Source organism: Delphinus delphis, chromosome 3, assembly GCF_949987515.2.
Source record: "Delphinus delphis chromosome 3, mDelDel1.2, whole genome shotgun sequence".
Taxonomy (NCBI): domain Eukaryota; kingdom Metazoa; phylum Chordata; class Mammalia; order Artiodactyla; family Delphinidae; genus Delphinus; species Delphinus delphis.
Genome location: NC_082685.1, coordinates 33612417 through 33630035, shown reverse-complemented (window position 1 = coordinate 33630035; position 17619 = coordinate 33612417). Strand labels below are relative to the sequence as shown.

At 38.5% G+C, this 17619-nt stretch overlaps 1 protein-coding gene across 3 annotated transcripts; it reads left to right on the top strand.

Moving 5' to 3' along the window:
• Positions 1-366: 366 nt before the first annotated feature.
• Positions 367-16051, top strand: MAT2B (methionine adenosyltransferase 2 non-catalytic beta subunit). Of its 3 annotated transcripts, XM_060008419.1 has the most exons (8): positions 373-518; positions 894-1084; positions 8492-8686; positions 10021-10135; positions 10321-10473; positions 13079-13272; positions 14491-14604; positions 15126-16051. In XM_060008419.1, exons 2-8 carry the CDS (start codon positions 998-1000, stop codon positions 15294-15296), a joined length of 1029 nt encoding a protein of 342 aa, XP_059864402.1. In that variant the 5' UTR covers positions 373-518; positions 894-997; the 3' UTR covers positions 15297-16051. The 3 variants fall into 3 exon arrangements, with proteins under 3 accessions (XP_059864404.1, XP_059864402.1, XP_059864403.1); XM_060008421.1 differs by lacking the exon at positions 894-1084 and having other exon boundaries at positions 367-518; XM_060008420.1 differs by lacking the exons at positions 373-518; positions 894-1084 and adding an exon at positions 2785-2928.
• Positions 16052-17619: the final 1568 nt, after the last annotated feature.

The following is a 17619-nucleotide window of genomic DNA, read 5'->3' as shown; positions in this document are numbered from 1 at the left end:
CTGGCGAACTTTACCAAACGGATTCTATTGTAACAAGGCATAACTCAATAAAATATTTCAGAACAGAAATCAGTTGCATAGTCTGTGTGCTTTCCAACTGCTGGCTCTTGCTTTTCTTTTGCAAGAGAAAACTGCAACAAGTTTTCACAGGAAGTTTTTGTTGTTACATCTTTATTTCTTAAAAAAAAAAAAGTTGGTTTTCCTAATGGTTTTGATAATGGACCTTCATTTGGCTGGCAATAAAACATGAAACTTCTCATTGGGTATTTTCAAGATTGCCACGGGGAATCAGCTGCCAGTTTACTGCAGTGTGGAAAACTGCACGAGATTCTGGGATTGGACTCAAAATGCTAATTTCAAAGGTCGAGTGAAGCTGTGGCTCACGTTTTCGCGTGCCTGCGCTCTCTGCAGGCAGAACAAAGACCCAGCCCGAGGAGGCAGAGGCAGAGACCCATCTTAAATCTTTTTCCTGAGATAATTTTGGAATCATGCCTGAAATGCCGGAGAACATGGAACAGGTAAGAGTTAGCTATTCAAGAAAAGAAGCATTCTGGAGTTAAGAGTTTCTTTAAAAGAATCCCAATGAATGTCTGGTAAAAGCTGAAAGGGTGTGTAAAAAAACAAATAAGTGTCATTCATTTCTTTAAAACGTGTAACTTTGGGACTTGGAATAATAAAGCAACTTTAATTATTGACGCTGTATGGAGAGCTCAACTAAGTCTCAATTGACAAAAATAAAATCCAAAACAGAACAGCAGTTTCATTTATCAGATTAAATGCAGTGATGTAGGTGAAGGTTCTATATAAATAACGATTTTTATCTATAGTTGTGTGCTCCAGCCTTTCTTTGTCTTGGCATGAAATGAATCTGCTAACCTAACTTTTATCTCCAGATTGCTGTCGTTAAATTTATAGACTTAGCCACCACAGGAACTTGGATATTGTCTGTATAACAGTGGCGTTTTTATTCACAAAGAAACTTCCATTTTTAAAAAGAATGATTAAAACCCATACACGAACATGTGCCCCTGGAACCATACCCACGTTTTATCTGGCAAACATGAAACCAGATCCTCAAACGCAGGCAAGTAAAGTCTATTTGTTCCTCACTCTAGATAAAGCTGCTCTGAGACCCAAAATGCTAATTGCATATGCATGACCTTAAACCGTTTTCGCGTTGAACACATTTTTTTTTTTTCCTGGAAAGATCAGACTGCATCACACGTTGCAACTAGAAACTTCACAAAAATTCCCGCTTCTTAAAGAGAGGAGGATCAAGAGGATCTTGAAACCGCTCCCCCAAAACCCACCCACACATTTTCTTTGTTGTTTGCAGATTATGCATGGTTTAGTGTTTGGGGCATTCCTCTCAAGGACTCTAAGTAATGCTAAATTGATTAACAGCCTGGATTAAAACAAAAATTGAAAAGTGGGGGGCCTCAGGCTGTCTTCTGTTACTGTTCTAAAGAAACTTTATGCTTATGCAAATAAGGAAATGAGTTCTTGTTGGGGGTTGGGTAGGAAGGAAAGTCACGGGACTCAGATGGGGAAAAAAAAATTTAAAGGCTGCTTAGCGTTGAGCTCTAAGATTAAACCAAAAAAAGGTTTATGAAAATAATGTCGTTTTAGAAAGATCCAAACAGTAATCACGTTTGCGGGCGACTTCTAAGGTCTTGGTATCCTGTATGCCTGGACAAGAACGCTGAAGACCGTTCGGTGGAAAGTTGGCGAAACCTATGTGGTCCATGCTCTGGTTCCCCCCCACCCCCCGAGTAAATTTCATAAGCATCTCGGCTGGCGGGGGGCTTTTCGGGTTTGAACTGGAAGAGAAATCAGTTGCAATTAAGTGCTAGGTCAGCCTCAACGCTTAGAGCTGTCTTTGTTACTTTAAAAAAGCGCGATCCAGGTGGTAGAAGGTTCAGTATTACTGTATTCCCCTGGTTCCTTTAATTTTCCTTGGTAGCGGAGGTTCGGCTCGTGTAGCCCGACGCTGCAGCCTGTAAGGCGATGCTTCTCAAGGGCTGATCTGGACTCCCGTTAAATCTACCAGAAGTCCCAGGCTCTACTACCACAGCTCATTCTGCAATTACTGGTAAAGTCCGAGAATCTGCGTTTGGAAGAGGTACCCAAATAATTCATCCCCCAGCCTCCCACATCTTTTTATTTTTAACTAGTCAAAATTAGTTTGAGATCTTTGGAATTTCACACGTACTACTTTTTAGCATCCCGGAAAGACAAATGGGTTCTTGGGGTGTTAATGACTCAGATACCAACACTTTTATTTTTATTCCAGTGTCTTTCTAAATCTCTCAAACACTCTTAATGCTCTAGAGACACAGGTCCATTGTGCTTCCTCCCCTCCCCCTCACCCCCCCCCGCCTCCCCCCTCCCACCATGACTTTAAAATATTTTATCCCACTTTATGTATTACGTGCCCAGTAGATTCTTATGCAGTAGATTCTTATGCACTGCTCAAGTCTAGGCGATCCAATTCAATCCTTACCTAGTCTAGAAGGAAAAACACACAAAATAAACAACTCGTCCTTCCCCCCACCCCCACCCTCGCCCCCGCCCCCGGCCCCAAAACAAAACTCGCATTCCTTGCTTAAGACCAGGGCCTTTGTTTCCCTTTAAGAGTTGGCGCGTGGGCTGGGAGCGTCCCGAGCGCGCCAGTCCCCTTTCTGGGGCGTCGGCCGAGCGTGGCCAATCAAGGGGCGCGGTCTTGGCGGCGGAAGCCGGAAGCGGTGAGCGGGGGCTGGCCCGGACTTAGGGGAGGCGGGCCGAGGGCTTTAGAGCTGCGGACCGCGGCGATCTTGGGCTGGGGGAAGTGGCGGTCGCTGCGGCGGCGGCGCCAAGACGGCGGGCATGGTGGGGCGGGAGAAGGAGCTTTCTATTCACTTTGTTCCCGGGAACTGCCGTTTGGTGGAGGTGAGGGAGTCGGCCCGGGTCTTGGGGCGGGGAGGGGAGGTGCGTATCGTAGGAACTGAGTGCGCGGAGGGGACGAGTCTTGCAGCGGGCGCTGGAGTGGTTTTCCAGACGCCTCCTGCCGGAGTCGGAGGCCCCGGGCGGCGAGGGCGGCGCCGCCGAGTTTGTTTACTTCGGTGCACACCCTTCTGTGTTTTCTTTTTCAGCCGCTGTGACGGGAAAAGAGTAGGTCGGGTTTCAGTTTCGACTCTCCTGTCTCCCCTCTCGGGAACGGAGAGGGGTTTTCAGAGCTGTTTCAGTTTTGATTATTTCTAAATTTCTTTTTCATCCTTTGTTCGTATCCTTTGGTCTTAATTGTTCGTATCTCTAAGAAAGAAGGGGCCAGGTGGCTTTTCAGAAATAATAACAGGTTTGGAGTTGAAAAGTTACTGAACTCGTCACTGTGTTATACACTTTACATGCATTATTTACTTTGGTTCTCATATTTATGACATACTCGTTTTGTTCCATTTTACAGATAAGAAAATTGAGGCTTAGAGGGCGAGTCCTTGGCCCAAGTTCATTCAGTAAGATTGCAGCCGGGATTCAAATACAGATCTATTTGAACCACTACGGAGGTTGCATAAACGAAAGCTACTACTGTGTTTGGAGAGCCTCCATTCTCTCCTGTTTAATTCCAGGCCCCCCAGCATTCATCAGTCCACAGAGTGTATCTAGCACTGGGGATAGGAAGATGTTAATGCCCAGACCAACATATCTTAAGGATATAAGAGAGGACGTAGGTGATGGCTATTTTGATTATGCAGAATTCTTACGCCTTCAAAATATAGCAGATTTAGTGTTTCAAATCGTTTTGGTATTTGGGGGGTAAGGTTAGAATAATGGGCAATTTAAACCTCTCTTTTGTTCCTGTGTACCCCAAACAATGCTGAGTACTGTAATGTTACATATTGTTTGTTTATGTCAGTGTATATGCGCACATGTATGTATATACAGCTTAATCAGTTTTCACAGTAGGAGTTCAGTAGACTAATGAAAATGGATTTTCCTTCAGTAAAATTGCACAACCAAAAGCTTGGCACATATTTGCTGCTCTCAAAACCGGAATTAAAACTTGCTCGTGTCTTATAGTTTATGTCTGAGAAATAGACTGTAGTGGTTCCTGTTAGTAATACTGGCTGTGGGGTACAATAGGATGCCAGTAGGAGTTAGACAAGTGTCACCTAGGTATCTAAAGTTCTTTAAAGTCCAGGAGTATCTCCTCATAGATCTGCCTCAAGGGGAATGTTGTAAGAATCATATAAATCAGTGTGAAGCTTTGCCAAATTGAAGAGGTTCTAAAAATAGCAAAGTATAATTACATTTACCACTAACATTTAAGAAGATCCCTCTTTAGACACTTGTTTTGTTTCACTCTTGACTTTTTCTAAGACATTTTTTAGTAGAAGTTAATCCAAGTGTGCTCAAGTAGAAACCTCTGTTCCAGAGTACTGTTTAGACCATTTTGAAAGAGCCATTTATCTTCCATTACCTGTACAATTTGGTATTATTTGATTTGATGGCGTAATAAGAGCTACAGCTCTTCGTTTATTTATATGCGTTTACTTTTTCAAGTTTTTTTTTTGGGGGGGGAGGTGTCTGTAAATCTGGTCACCTGAAGTTACTGAATTCTGTACATCTAAGAGTTTATAGGATAAGAGGCACATATGTTCAGGGCAACTTAAAGTGGTGTTTAATATTCCTGACCCATAAGAATAAAAATTGCGAAACAGACTTTTCAGGCAGACAGAGTATCTTCAACTCTTAATTATTCTTTGGGTTAACAAGACAGCTTTTTGTTCCTCTATTCAGAGTTCCTTGAAGTGTTTGGACATTCCTGTGTTTTGCAGAACTAAAGTAATTTACAGAGTAATGGTCCAAAATAATTTTTAGAGGACTATTTCTCCTCTTTTAAAAAGAAAAAAATCAAAATAGTGTGCTTTAAGAAGCTTCAGGTAGAGTCAAATATAGAAGAGATAGTTTTGTTTGGCCTCTTTTAATTTCAGAGTGATGCGTATTTTATTTGCTAACCATCAATAAACTTGCAGTCCAAATGAAAACATCTTGTTGGGCTCGTATACTGGTGACAAAAGGTGCTCATTGAGTCTCTAGAGAGAACTATATGAAAAGAGGATAAGTTACTTTAAGTAAATGAACCTTCCTTCACTCTATTCAGATCCCTCTGTGGTAAGGATAATATGGAATTGTAGGACTGTAAAGCTGGAAGAGCCTTAGGCATCTTTTCCAAATGCCTCATTTCACCAGTGAGGAGTTAGAGCAATAGAGATGGAGTAACTTCTCAATGCCACAGAGTGTGGGAGTTAGATCAATAGAGATGGAGTAACTTCTCAATGCCACAGAGTGTGGTTAATCATCATGAAACCGAGTATAAGTTCAAAGGATTGAGACAAAACTCAGTATGTATTTTGCTGGATGATAGAAGCAAAAGGGCCCAAGTTCTGTTTCCAACCTTTTCCCTTTTACTCTGGGCAAGACCTTTAACATCTGTAGATAAGGTTCCTCACTTCGGAAGTGATATCTGCCCTGCCTGTCTAATAGGACTCCTCCTGTGGTCAAAAGGTATGATGTAGGTTTATATAACACATGATAGTTTTCAAATATAAGATTGTGCAGAATCATTTGTTTCAGAAAATGCTTGTACTTTAGATCTCTGATTTTTTTTTTTTTTTTTTTTGCGGTACGCGGGCCTCTCACTGTTGTGGCCTCTCCCGTTGCGGAGCACAGGCTCGGGACGCGCAAGCCCAGCGGCCATGGCTCACGGGCCCAGCCGCTCCGCGGCATGTGGGATCTTCCCGGACCGGGGCACGAACCCGTGTCCTCTGCATTGGCAGGCGGACTCTCAACCACTGCGCCACCAGGGAAGCCCGATCTCTGCTCTTTTAACGTAGAAAATTCTTGAGCATTGACATCTGACCACTAGGTAACACGGACAGTTTCATATTTTCTTCCAGGGACCTTACATATTATCCCAGGGTATAAGGATGTAAGGTTGTATTTTTCCATGCAACCCCCATCCTTTTTTAAAGTTAAGTGGTATTATATTCCCTAAAGAGCATTGCTGTGCTTGTAACTTAATACTGTATTTCATCAAATCTAAGATGCTCTCAATTATAAGATTATCTGGGCTCTTATTTTAAGATGCACTAAAAAGCAAAAAACACTGCCAAACCATCTTTATTTCATTCATTTAACAGAGATGATAAATGAGGAAAAAATGTGCTTCACAGAATCAGTGAAGTACCTAGAGATCTTATTTTACTGTTTAAGAATTTTGTGGTTACTGCAAGCATGATGCTTGTTCTTTAACTACTTCTTCTAGTTTTCCTTTTTAAGGGGGAAAATGGGGAAGATGTTGTCGCTGCTAGAAAGGCAGATGGCAGTTTTTTGACTTCTTTGATTAAGAGCTATCTTTAGGAAGGTCTTGGACTTTCCTGGAGTTCTCAAAATTCAGTTTCCAAATCACCAGCATCAGCACCTGGAAACTTGTTACAAAGGCAAATTACGAGGCCTCATTCCAAATGTACTTGATCTGAAAGCCTTCCAGTCGATTCCTGTCCTCAGCGAATAAAGCCTGTGAACCACTGATCTAAGAACTCTTGTCTATTCCTTTCCTTCTTTAGAGTGAAGTGAGAAACTTAGAAGAAACCATATCATAGCTCTGTTATAGTATTTTCCCAGGGATCTTTATCCTGTGTAAATTGTTTTCTGATCGTATCCCTACTAGACTTGACATGTTTTAACCTCTTTACAATTAGAATCTTTGTAGAGTTGTTTTCTTGCCAGAAATTCAAAGAAAATATTTTGCTGGCTGAAATCCTTGTTTTTATAGATCATTTGGCTTAGAGGCAAGTTTTGCAACAGAGAGCATAGATGAATTTTTCTCTAACTTCTAAAATGTCTTGAAATTGGTTGAACTAAGGAAAAAATATCTTTAAGAACTACCTTTGTACTGTCTCTGTCAGCCCCTTCATTTCAGGTTTTTCATATGATAGAAATACTTGATTTGGGTGGCCTTTTTAAAAAAAATGTATAGTCTTCTAAGTTAGCTGAATTGAGGGCTAGGAAAAAAAAAGTCTTTTTGTGTGCACAAAAAAGGTTATTGCGTGCATATTTAAGATTTTTGACAGCTCAGAATTAGGTGACTATAACAACATTTGAAATTTAAAAGGACTCAAGTTGATAAAATTTAATAAAACTTTTTGTTGTTTTTTAATAGTAAATGTTGACTTAATTCAAGAGTCTGAGGAAATTCGGTGTTACCTATCTTGGGAAGAAGAGAAAGTTCTATGTAAACATAGAACTTAAATTGTTTCTTAAATAGTAGTTCCTTTTTAATTTCAGTGTGTGAGGAATTTTTCCTTTCACAATAGCAGCACAGACCAGTTCCTCTATCTTTGTTTATTTGTTTTAACTGGTCTAAATAGGTAAATTAAGAGTTAATGCAGGAATATGGATGGTGGTGGTGGTATGAATTGGGAGATTGGGATTGACATATATACACTAACATGTATAAAATGGGTAACTAATAAGAACATGCTGTATAAAAAATAAATAAAGTTTAAAAAAAGAATGTTATATGATGTGGAATCTAAAAAAATGATACAAATGAAAGTATTTACAAAAAAAAAGAAGAGTTAATGCAGGAATATATTTACCAGTTTGGTTAAACTTAGAAAGAATGTTAGTGCTATAAGGACCAAATTTATTTTTCTTCTACATAAATTCCTGTGAAATGTGAATTCTCTAATTTAGACCTATCACAGTATGATAAAGTCAATGAGATTTGAAAAAAAACCTTGAGATTAAAAACTGAAGACCAGACATGTCAATTTGGAAACATATCAGCAGAACATAGCCCCAGTATTTAATCGGGCCGTAAAGTAAGTAAGCTTAGAACTCACTGCATTTTTATAAACGGAAGAACGTCATTGCTGTTTTTTACTAATTTGGACATCACTGATTGTAAAAATAAGCTTTTCCATTATTACCACAGGAAATCTAAATCTATTTGACTAGGTGATTCCTTGCAGTATCATCTTAGGTTCTTTTTCTTGCATAAGATTATTAAAACTTTTTAAAAATAAATTTATTTTATTTTTGGCTGCATTGGGTCATCGTTGCTGCACGCGGGCTTTCTCTAGCTGCGGTGAGCGGGGGCTGCTCTCCGTTGCAGTGCGCGGGCTTCTCATTGCAGTGGCTTCTCTTGTTGCGGAGCACGGGCTCTAGGTGCACAGGCTTCAGTAGTTGTGGCTCTCGGGTTCTAGAGTGCAGGCTCAGTAGTTGTGGCGCACGAGCTTAGTTGCTCCCTGGCAAAACTTTTTCTTAAGTGACACACTTACCCATGCATTTTGATTAATCTTTGTTCTAACTTAAGAATTGGCTTATAGATTGGGCAAGGAAGCATACAATTAAGACTTGAAGTATTTAGTGAATGAAAATGGTGGCTGATTTCGTTGAGAGACTATTTTCAAATTAAACAATCCTTTTCCACCCCCTTCACGTTTAGGAGGAAGTTAACATCCCCAATAGGCGGGTTCTGATTACTGGTGCCACTGGGCTTCTTGGCAGAGCTGTTTACAAAGAATTTCAACAGAATAATTGGCATGCCGTTGGCTGTGGTTTTAGAAGAGCAAGACCAAAATTTGAGCAGGTTAATCTCTTGGATTCTAATGCAGTTCATCACATCATTTATGATTTTCAGGTATGGTTTATTTTAACACGTAAGTTAACTATTAATAATTGTCTGGATGACTTGAAAAATGCTCTTGTTCTCAAGGAAGTTATTGTACTTAATGCTCTAACATATTAAGCAACAATAATATATACTGCACTTTTTTTGGCATGGATAAGAATATGTCATCCTTATAAAAGATTAGGTTGAGACATAGGTTGACAAAAGGCAGAAGATGAAGCATTTTGTAAAATGCTTATGTTTGTGAAGTATTCTTCTAAGTACTACTTTCTATGCAAATCCTTTCTTAATATTATCTGTAAACCTTACAACACTGCAAAATATTCTCATTTGCATTTTAGAGATCACAAAGGCAAGAGTGGTTAAACCACTTGTTGGCAATGGTCACAGAAGACTTAACAGAAAAATTTAGATTCTGTTACACCTCTGATCAAATCAGAAGTTCAGATTCTTTCTAAAAATATGATCCAAGGAAAACCTGCATCAGAATCACTTGGGAAACTTGTTCTTAGGTTTCACTCTCAGAGATTTTCATTCAATAAGTGTGTGGTGGGGCCTGGGATCTACATTTTAAGAACCATCCCAGCTTATGCACACTTAAGTTTGAAAACAGCTCTCAGATCATGCTTCCTCAAGCAGTTACTGAGAAGGAGGAAGTTGGGTGAGTGGGTACACGAGCCCTGCATGTCACTGATCTTCCCAAATCTTAGCTCTTACTCAGCTCCTCTGGGAAGTAGGTGCCCCTTCTCTACAAAGGACCCTCTGCATTCCTCTGTCCTGATATAGGTCATATGATATTGAAACAGTCTCTTTACATATCTGTCTTTTGCATTAGATTGTGAAATCCTTGCTTCTCGCAGGGTGCTTAGCGTATAGGTGGCATACTTAAATGCTCAACTGGGAATACAAGTTTTATGGATGGTTAATCTTTAAATGACTGGTTTAAGAGATTGGAATTTATGAATTTAATTTGCAATTGATATTCCTCTCCCTTTACCATAGACTTATTAAGTATTTAGATCATGTTAATTCCATAAATGATCGCTCTTTTCTCCCACCCAGATTAGGGGGATGAAGCTTCTTTTGATTTAAAAGCATGGTTGTCAACAAGAGTTGTGTCTGATTTTGCCTGGGGATTGCTAAATTGCTCTTTGCCTTTCAGGAAGTTTGAACGTTGAAACAGGGAAGTGTGACAAAACTACATTAAAAATTACAATGATTCTTTAGTTGAAGGAATGTCGATTTAATAAACATTTTCTATGAATTAATTTACTGTTGGAAGGCTACAGTTCTTTTGTTTTATTCCTTTTTGGGTTAAAAACACATCAATGCTGAACTCCCAGCCCCACGTCATAGTACATTGTGCAGCAGAGAGAAGGCCAGATGTTGTCGAAAATCAGCCGGATGCTGCTTCTCAACTTAATGTGGATGCTTCTGGGAACTTAGCAAAGGAAGCAGGTAATGATGTCTTTATAAAATCTTCATAAGATATTGAGTGATCGCTGAGTTTGTAAAGATTAAACTTTTTAGACGGTTTATAAAAGATTTGTTATATATATGATGAATAAGCTGTTACAAATTCCAGTAAACAGTAATGTCATGTAGTAATTTAATAGATTCTTTTCTTTCTTTTTTTTTTGTAGCTGCAGTTGGAGCATTTCTAATCTACATTAGCTCCGATTATGTTTTTGATGGAACAAACCCACCTTATAGAGAGGAAGACATACCAAGTCCCCTAAATCTATATGGCAAAACAAAATTAGAAGGAGAAAGGGCTGTCCTGGAGAACAATTTAGGTAAGACACATCTCTTTAGCCCTGTACGTGACTGCTTTTGAGGATTTTTTTGTTTATGATGTATATATATGTTTCTAATTAAAAAAAATTAGTCGAGGAACATAAATCACTGGAGAAAAACTAGGGAATGCAGTTAATAAAAAAGAATAATAAGAATTCTCGAAATCCTGAAGAATTTATGAATCCTTCCAGACTTTTTCCAGTATCAGTGGGTACAGGAATATCGTTAAAACAAATCATACAGTACAAATTTTTGTAATCTTTCAAAAAACGGGTCAATATCATTTTTCTTGGATTGCGGTATTCTGTTATTTGTATGGTTTTTCTTTTTTCCTGTGTGTTTGTGTATATATAAGCAAACATAAATGTACTGATTATAAAAAGTATACCCTCCTTGAAAAAGTTTTTAAAAACATTTAAAATTGTAAAGAGTTCTCTCAATACTCCCTCAGAGAGAGAAGCACCAACTGTGCTTATGTATGGAAGTATTTTTTTGAATTTTTAAACTTGTGTGCACGTTGTTTTGTAACCTGGTTTTTCTCCCCCCATGTACATGCATTTCAGTTCTTAAGGAGCCATCTCTGGAATATCTTTTTCATATCAGTAGCTGCATAATATTTGACTTAATGATCCCCTGCACTAAAACTCCTGCCTCAGACTGTACTACATCCCTGAGAAGCATCCCCTAGTATATATACATACTAACACATTTGGGTTTTTTTTGTGTGTGTTATAAATTATCCTTCGGAAATCATCCTTGAATATATTATCAATATATAGCTGACCCTTGGACAGTGCAGGGATTAGGGTTGCCAATCCCTGCATAGTGGGAAATCCATTTACTCCTCAAAGACTTACTCACAGCCTACTATTGACTGAAGCCTTACTAAAACATAAACAATCGATTTACACATATTTTGTGTGTTATATGTATTTTTTTTAAATATAATTCCCAGGACAGTCACGTCTTTAACCTTTCCTTTCTTCTCTCTCTCTCTCTCTCTCTCTCTTTCTTGGCTGTGTTGGGTCTTCGTTGCTGCATGCGGGCTGTCTCTAGTTGCGGTGAGCAGGGGCTACTTTTCGTTGCGGTGCGCAGGCTTATTGCGGTGGCTTCTCTTGTTGCGGAGCACAGGCTCTAGGCCTGTGGGCTTCAGTAGTTGTGGCACATGGGCTCAGTAGTTGTGGCTTGCGGGCTCTGGAGTGCAGGCTCAGTAGTTATGGTGCGTGGGTTTAGTTGCTCCATGGCATGTGGGATCTTCCTGGACCAGGAATCCAACCTGTGTCCCCTGCACTGGCAGGCGGATTCTTAACAACTGCGCCACCAGGGTACTCCCATTGTTGTCTTATATGATACAAAACACTATAGGTGTTACACGTGTTACTAACACTACACATAAAAAATGAAAAGACAGTGTGAGAAGAAATTTGTAATTATTTACAGGTATGATTCAGGCATTGATAAGGAAGAAGCAGTAATATGATTGCTTTATGGTAGCCTAGTGTAATCGATATGATTTTTTAATGGTAGCCTAGCCTATACACTAATGAATGAATATTTGTAAAATTTAAATGGCATATACAGTATTACAGTCATATTCATAATACAGTGTTAGAAATACTGGTATATTTTTTTCTAAAACCACTTACCTGTGTGGTAGACTGATACAGTTTCTCCAATTATGAGAGAGAAGAGAGGCATGCTGTATAGTAATGTAACTCTTGGAAAACAAAGTTATAAAACAGTAAGAAAACTAACACGTTATTAATTTTATATTAAAGGTCACTCACCTTATGCCTATGTAAGGATAGGCTGTCCACTTCAAGTCTTGTACATGATGTGCTACATGAAAAAAATCCACATATAAATGGATGCCACAGTTCAAACCTGTGTTGTTCAAAGGTCGTCTGCAGCTGCACAATAAGTTAATTTAATTTTAAATAGTTTTTTTAAAATTTCAGTTAAAGCGTTAATTATTTAATCTGTTGTAACCCCTCAGTATTGACCAACATAAAATTGAAATACTTCATAATTCCTTAGTCAGTGTTTTCAAGGACTATGTGGTGAACACTCATATACCCTTTATATAGATTCACCAGTTGTTAATGTTTTGCCACGTGTTTTATATGTACACTCTTTTCTTCCTGAACTCATAGAGAATTAGTTGAATTTCACTCTGAAATACTTCACTGTGTATCTTCAACAAGGATGTTCTTCACATAATTACGATGCAGTTATCACACTTAGAAAATTTAACATACAATACAGTCTGTGTAGGAATTTTGTCCCAGTAATGTCCTTTATCGCATTTATTTTTTAGGCACAATCAAGGATCACTTGTTGCATTTAGTTGTCATGATCAGTTTTATTTTTAATGGCCACAATAATGAAGAAATTATTTAATTAATATAATTATAAAAAATAACCCACATGACAGAGACACATAAAAATATTCAGGATCACATTTGTTAAATAGGTGAGCTGTGTCATTTTGGTATATTGCAAGTTTTCTGCGATGATGTCGTTTAAATCTGCACACTTTGATCTTATAGCAAGACTTAAGAACCAGTCAGCTTTGAAGTATTACCTGCTTTTATTACTCTCTAGGAGCTGCTGTTTTGAGAATTCCTGTTCTGTATGGAGAAGTTGAAAAGCTTGAGGAAAGCGCCGTGACTGTTATGTTTGATAAAGTGCAGTTCAGCAACAAGTCTGCGAACATGGACCACTGGCAGCAGCGGTTCCCCACACACGTCAAAGATGTGGCCACTGTGTGTCGTCAGTTAGCAGAGAAGAGGATGCTGGTGAGAATCTAAGTGCTTTTTAAAAATTATTATTATTAATTTATTTTTATTTTTGGCTGTGTTTTGTCTTCGTTGCTGCGAGCGGGCTTTCTCTAGTTGCGGTGAGCGGGGGCTACTCTTTGTTGCGGTGCGCAGGCTTCTCATTGCGGTGGCTTCTTTTGTTGCAGAGCATGGGCTCTAGGCACGCGGGCTTCAGTAGTTGTGGCTCGCAGGCTCTAGAGCGCAGGCTCGGTAGTTGTGGCTCATGGACTTAGCTGATCTGCAGCATGTGGGATCTTCCCGGACCAGGGCTCGAACCTGTGTCCCCTGCATTGGCAGGCGGATTCCTAACCACTGCGCCACCAGGGAAGCCCTCTAAATGCTTTTTAAAAACTTAACAAGGACACCAAACAAAAGTAGTTCAGATAGTAGGCTGTATTTATGAATAAAAGTATTCTGCTGTTACGTTTGATTTTATTTCTCAAATACTGTAGACCCCATCTGTCATTCTCTTACTGCAAGATAACTGAAAACTGGTATTTTTCTTCAGGTAACAAAATAATCTCCTAATGTCTTTTAAGAAGACCGTCTTAAATAATGTCTATTTAAGATTTAGGTAGTGGCAGAGAAGAAGCTACATAGGGATTTATCATTTCAGCCAGTGTAAGAATAATTTGTAATTGTTTTTGGATATTTGAATAGTAGTTCATTTTAAGCATTTGAAAAAATAGAATATCCACAGAAAGAAAGATTAGAGACTGATTTATTTTAGAATATTAATAGTAGCATGGCTTTTTTTAATACATCAAAATTTATATATTTTTTTAAAAAAATATGTACCATGACAATTTTTAAGGATGTTATGACCAATTAGCTCATCTTGAAAAATGGTTCTGTTAAGTTTTGGTTTTAGCTTCTTAGGATAGTTGGAAATACTTGTTAAATTGGCCTGTGTTTCATAAAAATCTGTAATCATTTTAGGATTCCCACTAAATAAAACTGGAACTACTTACACTTTTATTTAAAAAAATTCTTAAGGCTAAATTCTAGAAATTGCTTTTCTGGTTTAGCTGGGGATATTTATAGGAATTTGATTTTAGATATCTTATGTATAGCATCCAGAAAGGAGCGATGCATTTTATTTCCTGAACCTGTTTAAGTTAGTTTTCTTGTCAAACTTGCCATTCCACTCAACTCAAAAAGTTTGAAACCGTTTTGAATTTTTTGTGTCCTTGTCAGGATCCGTCAATTAAGGGAACCTTTCACTGGTCTGGCAATGAACAGATGACTAAGTATGAAATGGCATGTGCAATTGCAGACACCTTCAACCTCCCCAGCAGCCACTTAAGACCGGTAAGTACATGGCATTTAAAACCTTCTTGCTGGGAATTCCCTGGCAGTCCAGTGGTTAGGACTTGGCACTTCCACTGCAGGGCGCACAGGTTCAATCCCTGGTAGGGGAATTAAGATCCTGCAAGCCTTGAGGCGTGGGCAAGAAAAAAAAAAAACAAGCTAACCTTACTGTTTGGAAGTCCAGGTCTATCACTACAGTGTGTACTATGGATAACATTTTTCTTGTTGTTTGGAAGTTTTGGATAACTTTATTTTCTGGCACTAATCAAAGTGAACTTTGCTTGTATTTTGGCAGTTTCTATTGTTAATTTTCTCTAAATTACCATGTATAAAGAAGCCCATGAGTATTGGTGAAGTTTATAGAAAAAGTATTGTCTTGATTGTGGTGGACATTTTATTTATTTTTCCAGGGATCAAATCTGATTTCTTGCACCGAGGGCAAGAGGGCAAAGGGAAGTAGCGAATATAAAACTTCAGCCTGAGGCTTCTTATTTTTGATTTTTTTTGTTTTTGTTTTAAAGATAACTGACAGTCCTGTCTTAGGAGCACAACGTCCAAGAAACGCTCAGCTTGACTGCTCCAAATTGGAGACCTTAGGCATTGGCCAGCGAACACCATTTCGAATTGGAATCAAAGAATCACTCTGGCCTTTCCTCATTGACAAGAGATGGAGACAAACGGTCTTTCATTAGTGTATGTGTGTTGTTGTTGTTTTTTTTAAAGGAGAAGTCAAGTATGTGGCACTTTTTAAAGAAAAAAGGAAATAGTTTTGTATGAGTGCTCTTTAATTGTGACTCATGATCTTTCAGGTAAATGATGCTCTTGCACTAGTGAAACTGTCTGAGGAAACCAAGGGCAGTAATGCCTTGTATGGAGTAATGAGTTTTCTGTTTATCATTTTGTTCTGGCTTAACTTGCTGTTTGAATATAGTAAATTATGCTTCTCAAATATTTGAGAGCCAGGATGAAACACATCTGCTGTAGACTTTTTTTTGGATGAAATGCATTGTTCATTCCTATAAATAACCCCTACATTTTCAGGACTTTTGTATCTGTTGATCCTTTTATGTTTTAAAGTATGTTAAATAGTATAAAAATCATTGGTGTTCATCATTTGCTTTGCTTGAGCTCAGATCAAAATGTTTGAAGAAAGAAACTTTATTTTTGCAACTTAAGTGTAGTTTTTATGCTTGAGATGTTTCAACTTGTTATGTATATTGGAACTCCTGCCGCTTGATGCCTCCTGCTTTTGTAGCAGTGAATGGTGAGCCTTTGAGAGAGAGAATGTGTGTATGTGTATGTATTTTTTTAATATATATGAAACTGTCCTTTTCACTCCATGTCACTAAGTGGTATTTCTTATGTGTGGTTATACTAATAGTAATGGGCCTTGTAAGTCTTTTGACCATTCATGAATAATAATAAATATGTACTGCTGGCATGGTAATGCTTAGTTTTCTTGTATTTACTTCTCTTTTTTAAATGTAAGGACCAGATATCTGAACTGTTGTTCTGTTGCTCTAATTTTTTACAATTACCTTCTTATCATGTAACATCTGATGCATATAAGAGAATATAGTTAATAGACATTAAGATATAAAACACAATAATAAAATGAACCCTGGTGAACATACCACTTGAAATCTAGAATGTTACAGATATTGTGTTTACTTGTTGTGTCCACTGACTTTTTTTTTTCTTCTTCTTTTTTTTGCTATACGCGGGCCTCTCACTGTTGTGGCCTCTCCCGTTGCGAAACACAGGCTCCGGACGCGCAGGCTCAGCGGCCATGGCTCACGGGCCCAGCCGCTCCACGGCATGTGGGATCTTCCCAGACTGGGGCATGAACCCTCGTCCACTGCATCGGCAGGCGGACTCCCAACCACTGTGCCACCAGGGAAGCCCACACTGACTTTTTTTTAATGGAAAGTAAATAACTATATACTTTTGTAATAGATTTACATAGAATGTTCCTTTTGAAGAATGCAGAGTATTTGAATGTGTTTTCTATACCAAGTGATATTCAGGTTGCCTTAGCCTCCACAATATTTTTGGTCCTTAATAAGGGAGCAGAAAGGTAGAGTAACTAGTAAGACTTGGCTTCTATTTGGAATTCAGTGTAAATCCTGGTTTCAGAATTTCCAGTTTCACTTGTGGAGTATTCTTTCCCTAGATATTATGATCTTATTTTCTCATGAGACAAAAAGTATTTGTTTCTGATTTCCTAATTTACTTAGAATTTGGGATTTAGAGAGCATCAGGTCTGGGTGATTTGATTAAAGCAGCAGTTCCCAAACCATGCTATGTTTTATTATTAACTAGGGAAATTTTACCGCTACCTGAGCCCTATCCTGGACCCACTGAAATAGAATTTCTGGAATTGATGCCTGCTAATGTAGTTTTAAATGTTCCCCAGGTCCTTCTAAGGTAGCCAGCCTGGCACCTGTATTTGGCAACCACTGACTCATTCTGGCTTGTCTTTTTAAGTTACTTCATTTCACATAGTACAGAATTCAAATTTTCAGAGTAAAAAAACTTCTTTCTCATCCTTCTCTACCCACTTACCTTTCATCTGTGGAAGAAACCAGTGTAGATAAGATTCTAGCATGTTTTCAGAGGCATTCTACCTGTATCAGAATATAGTCTCATGACATATGTATTCGTGTTCATACTCTCACCATACTTTCTTTATTTACATAGTGTAACATACATTTTTCTGCACTTAGTGTTTTTTTTAATTTACTATGCCTTAGAATTTATATAATTATAAAGAATGTCTTTTTTTGTTCTATTCATTTTGAAATTTCAGTCTCAGAAAAGTTGCCATAATACCATACAGAATGCCTGTAATCCCTTTTTCCAGATTCCCCAATTGTCAGCATTTAGCTGTATTTTTCCTATCATTTTCTCTTTCTCTCTCTTTTTTTTTTGCAGTACACGGGCCTCTCACTGTTGTGGCCTCTTCCGTTGCGGAGCACAGGCTCCGGATGCACAGGCTCAGTGGCCATGGCTCAC

What these genes read in the sequence shown, in the direction of transcription:
- MAT2B (XM_060008419.1), top strand. Translation starts at nt 998, where the DNA reads ATGATTAAAACCCATACACGAACATGTGCCCCTGGAACCATACCCACG. An exon ending in TGTCCTGGAGAACAATTTAG is followed by an intron (nt 10,474 to 13,078) that starts GTAAGACACATC and finishes ATTACTCTCTAG; the next exon opens with GAGCTGCTGTTTTGAGAATT. An exon ending in CCAGCAGCCACTTAAGACCG is followed by an intron (nt 14,605 to 15,125) that starts GTAAGTACATGG and finishes TTTGTTTTAAAG; the next exon opens with ATAACTGACAGTCCTGTCTT.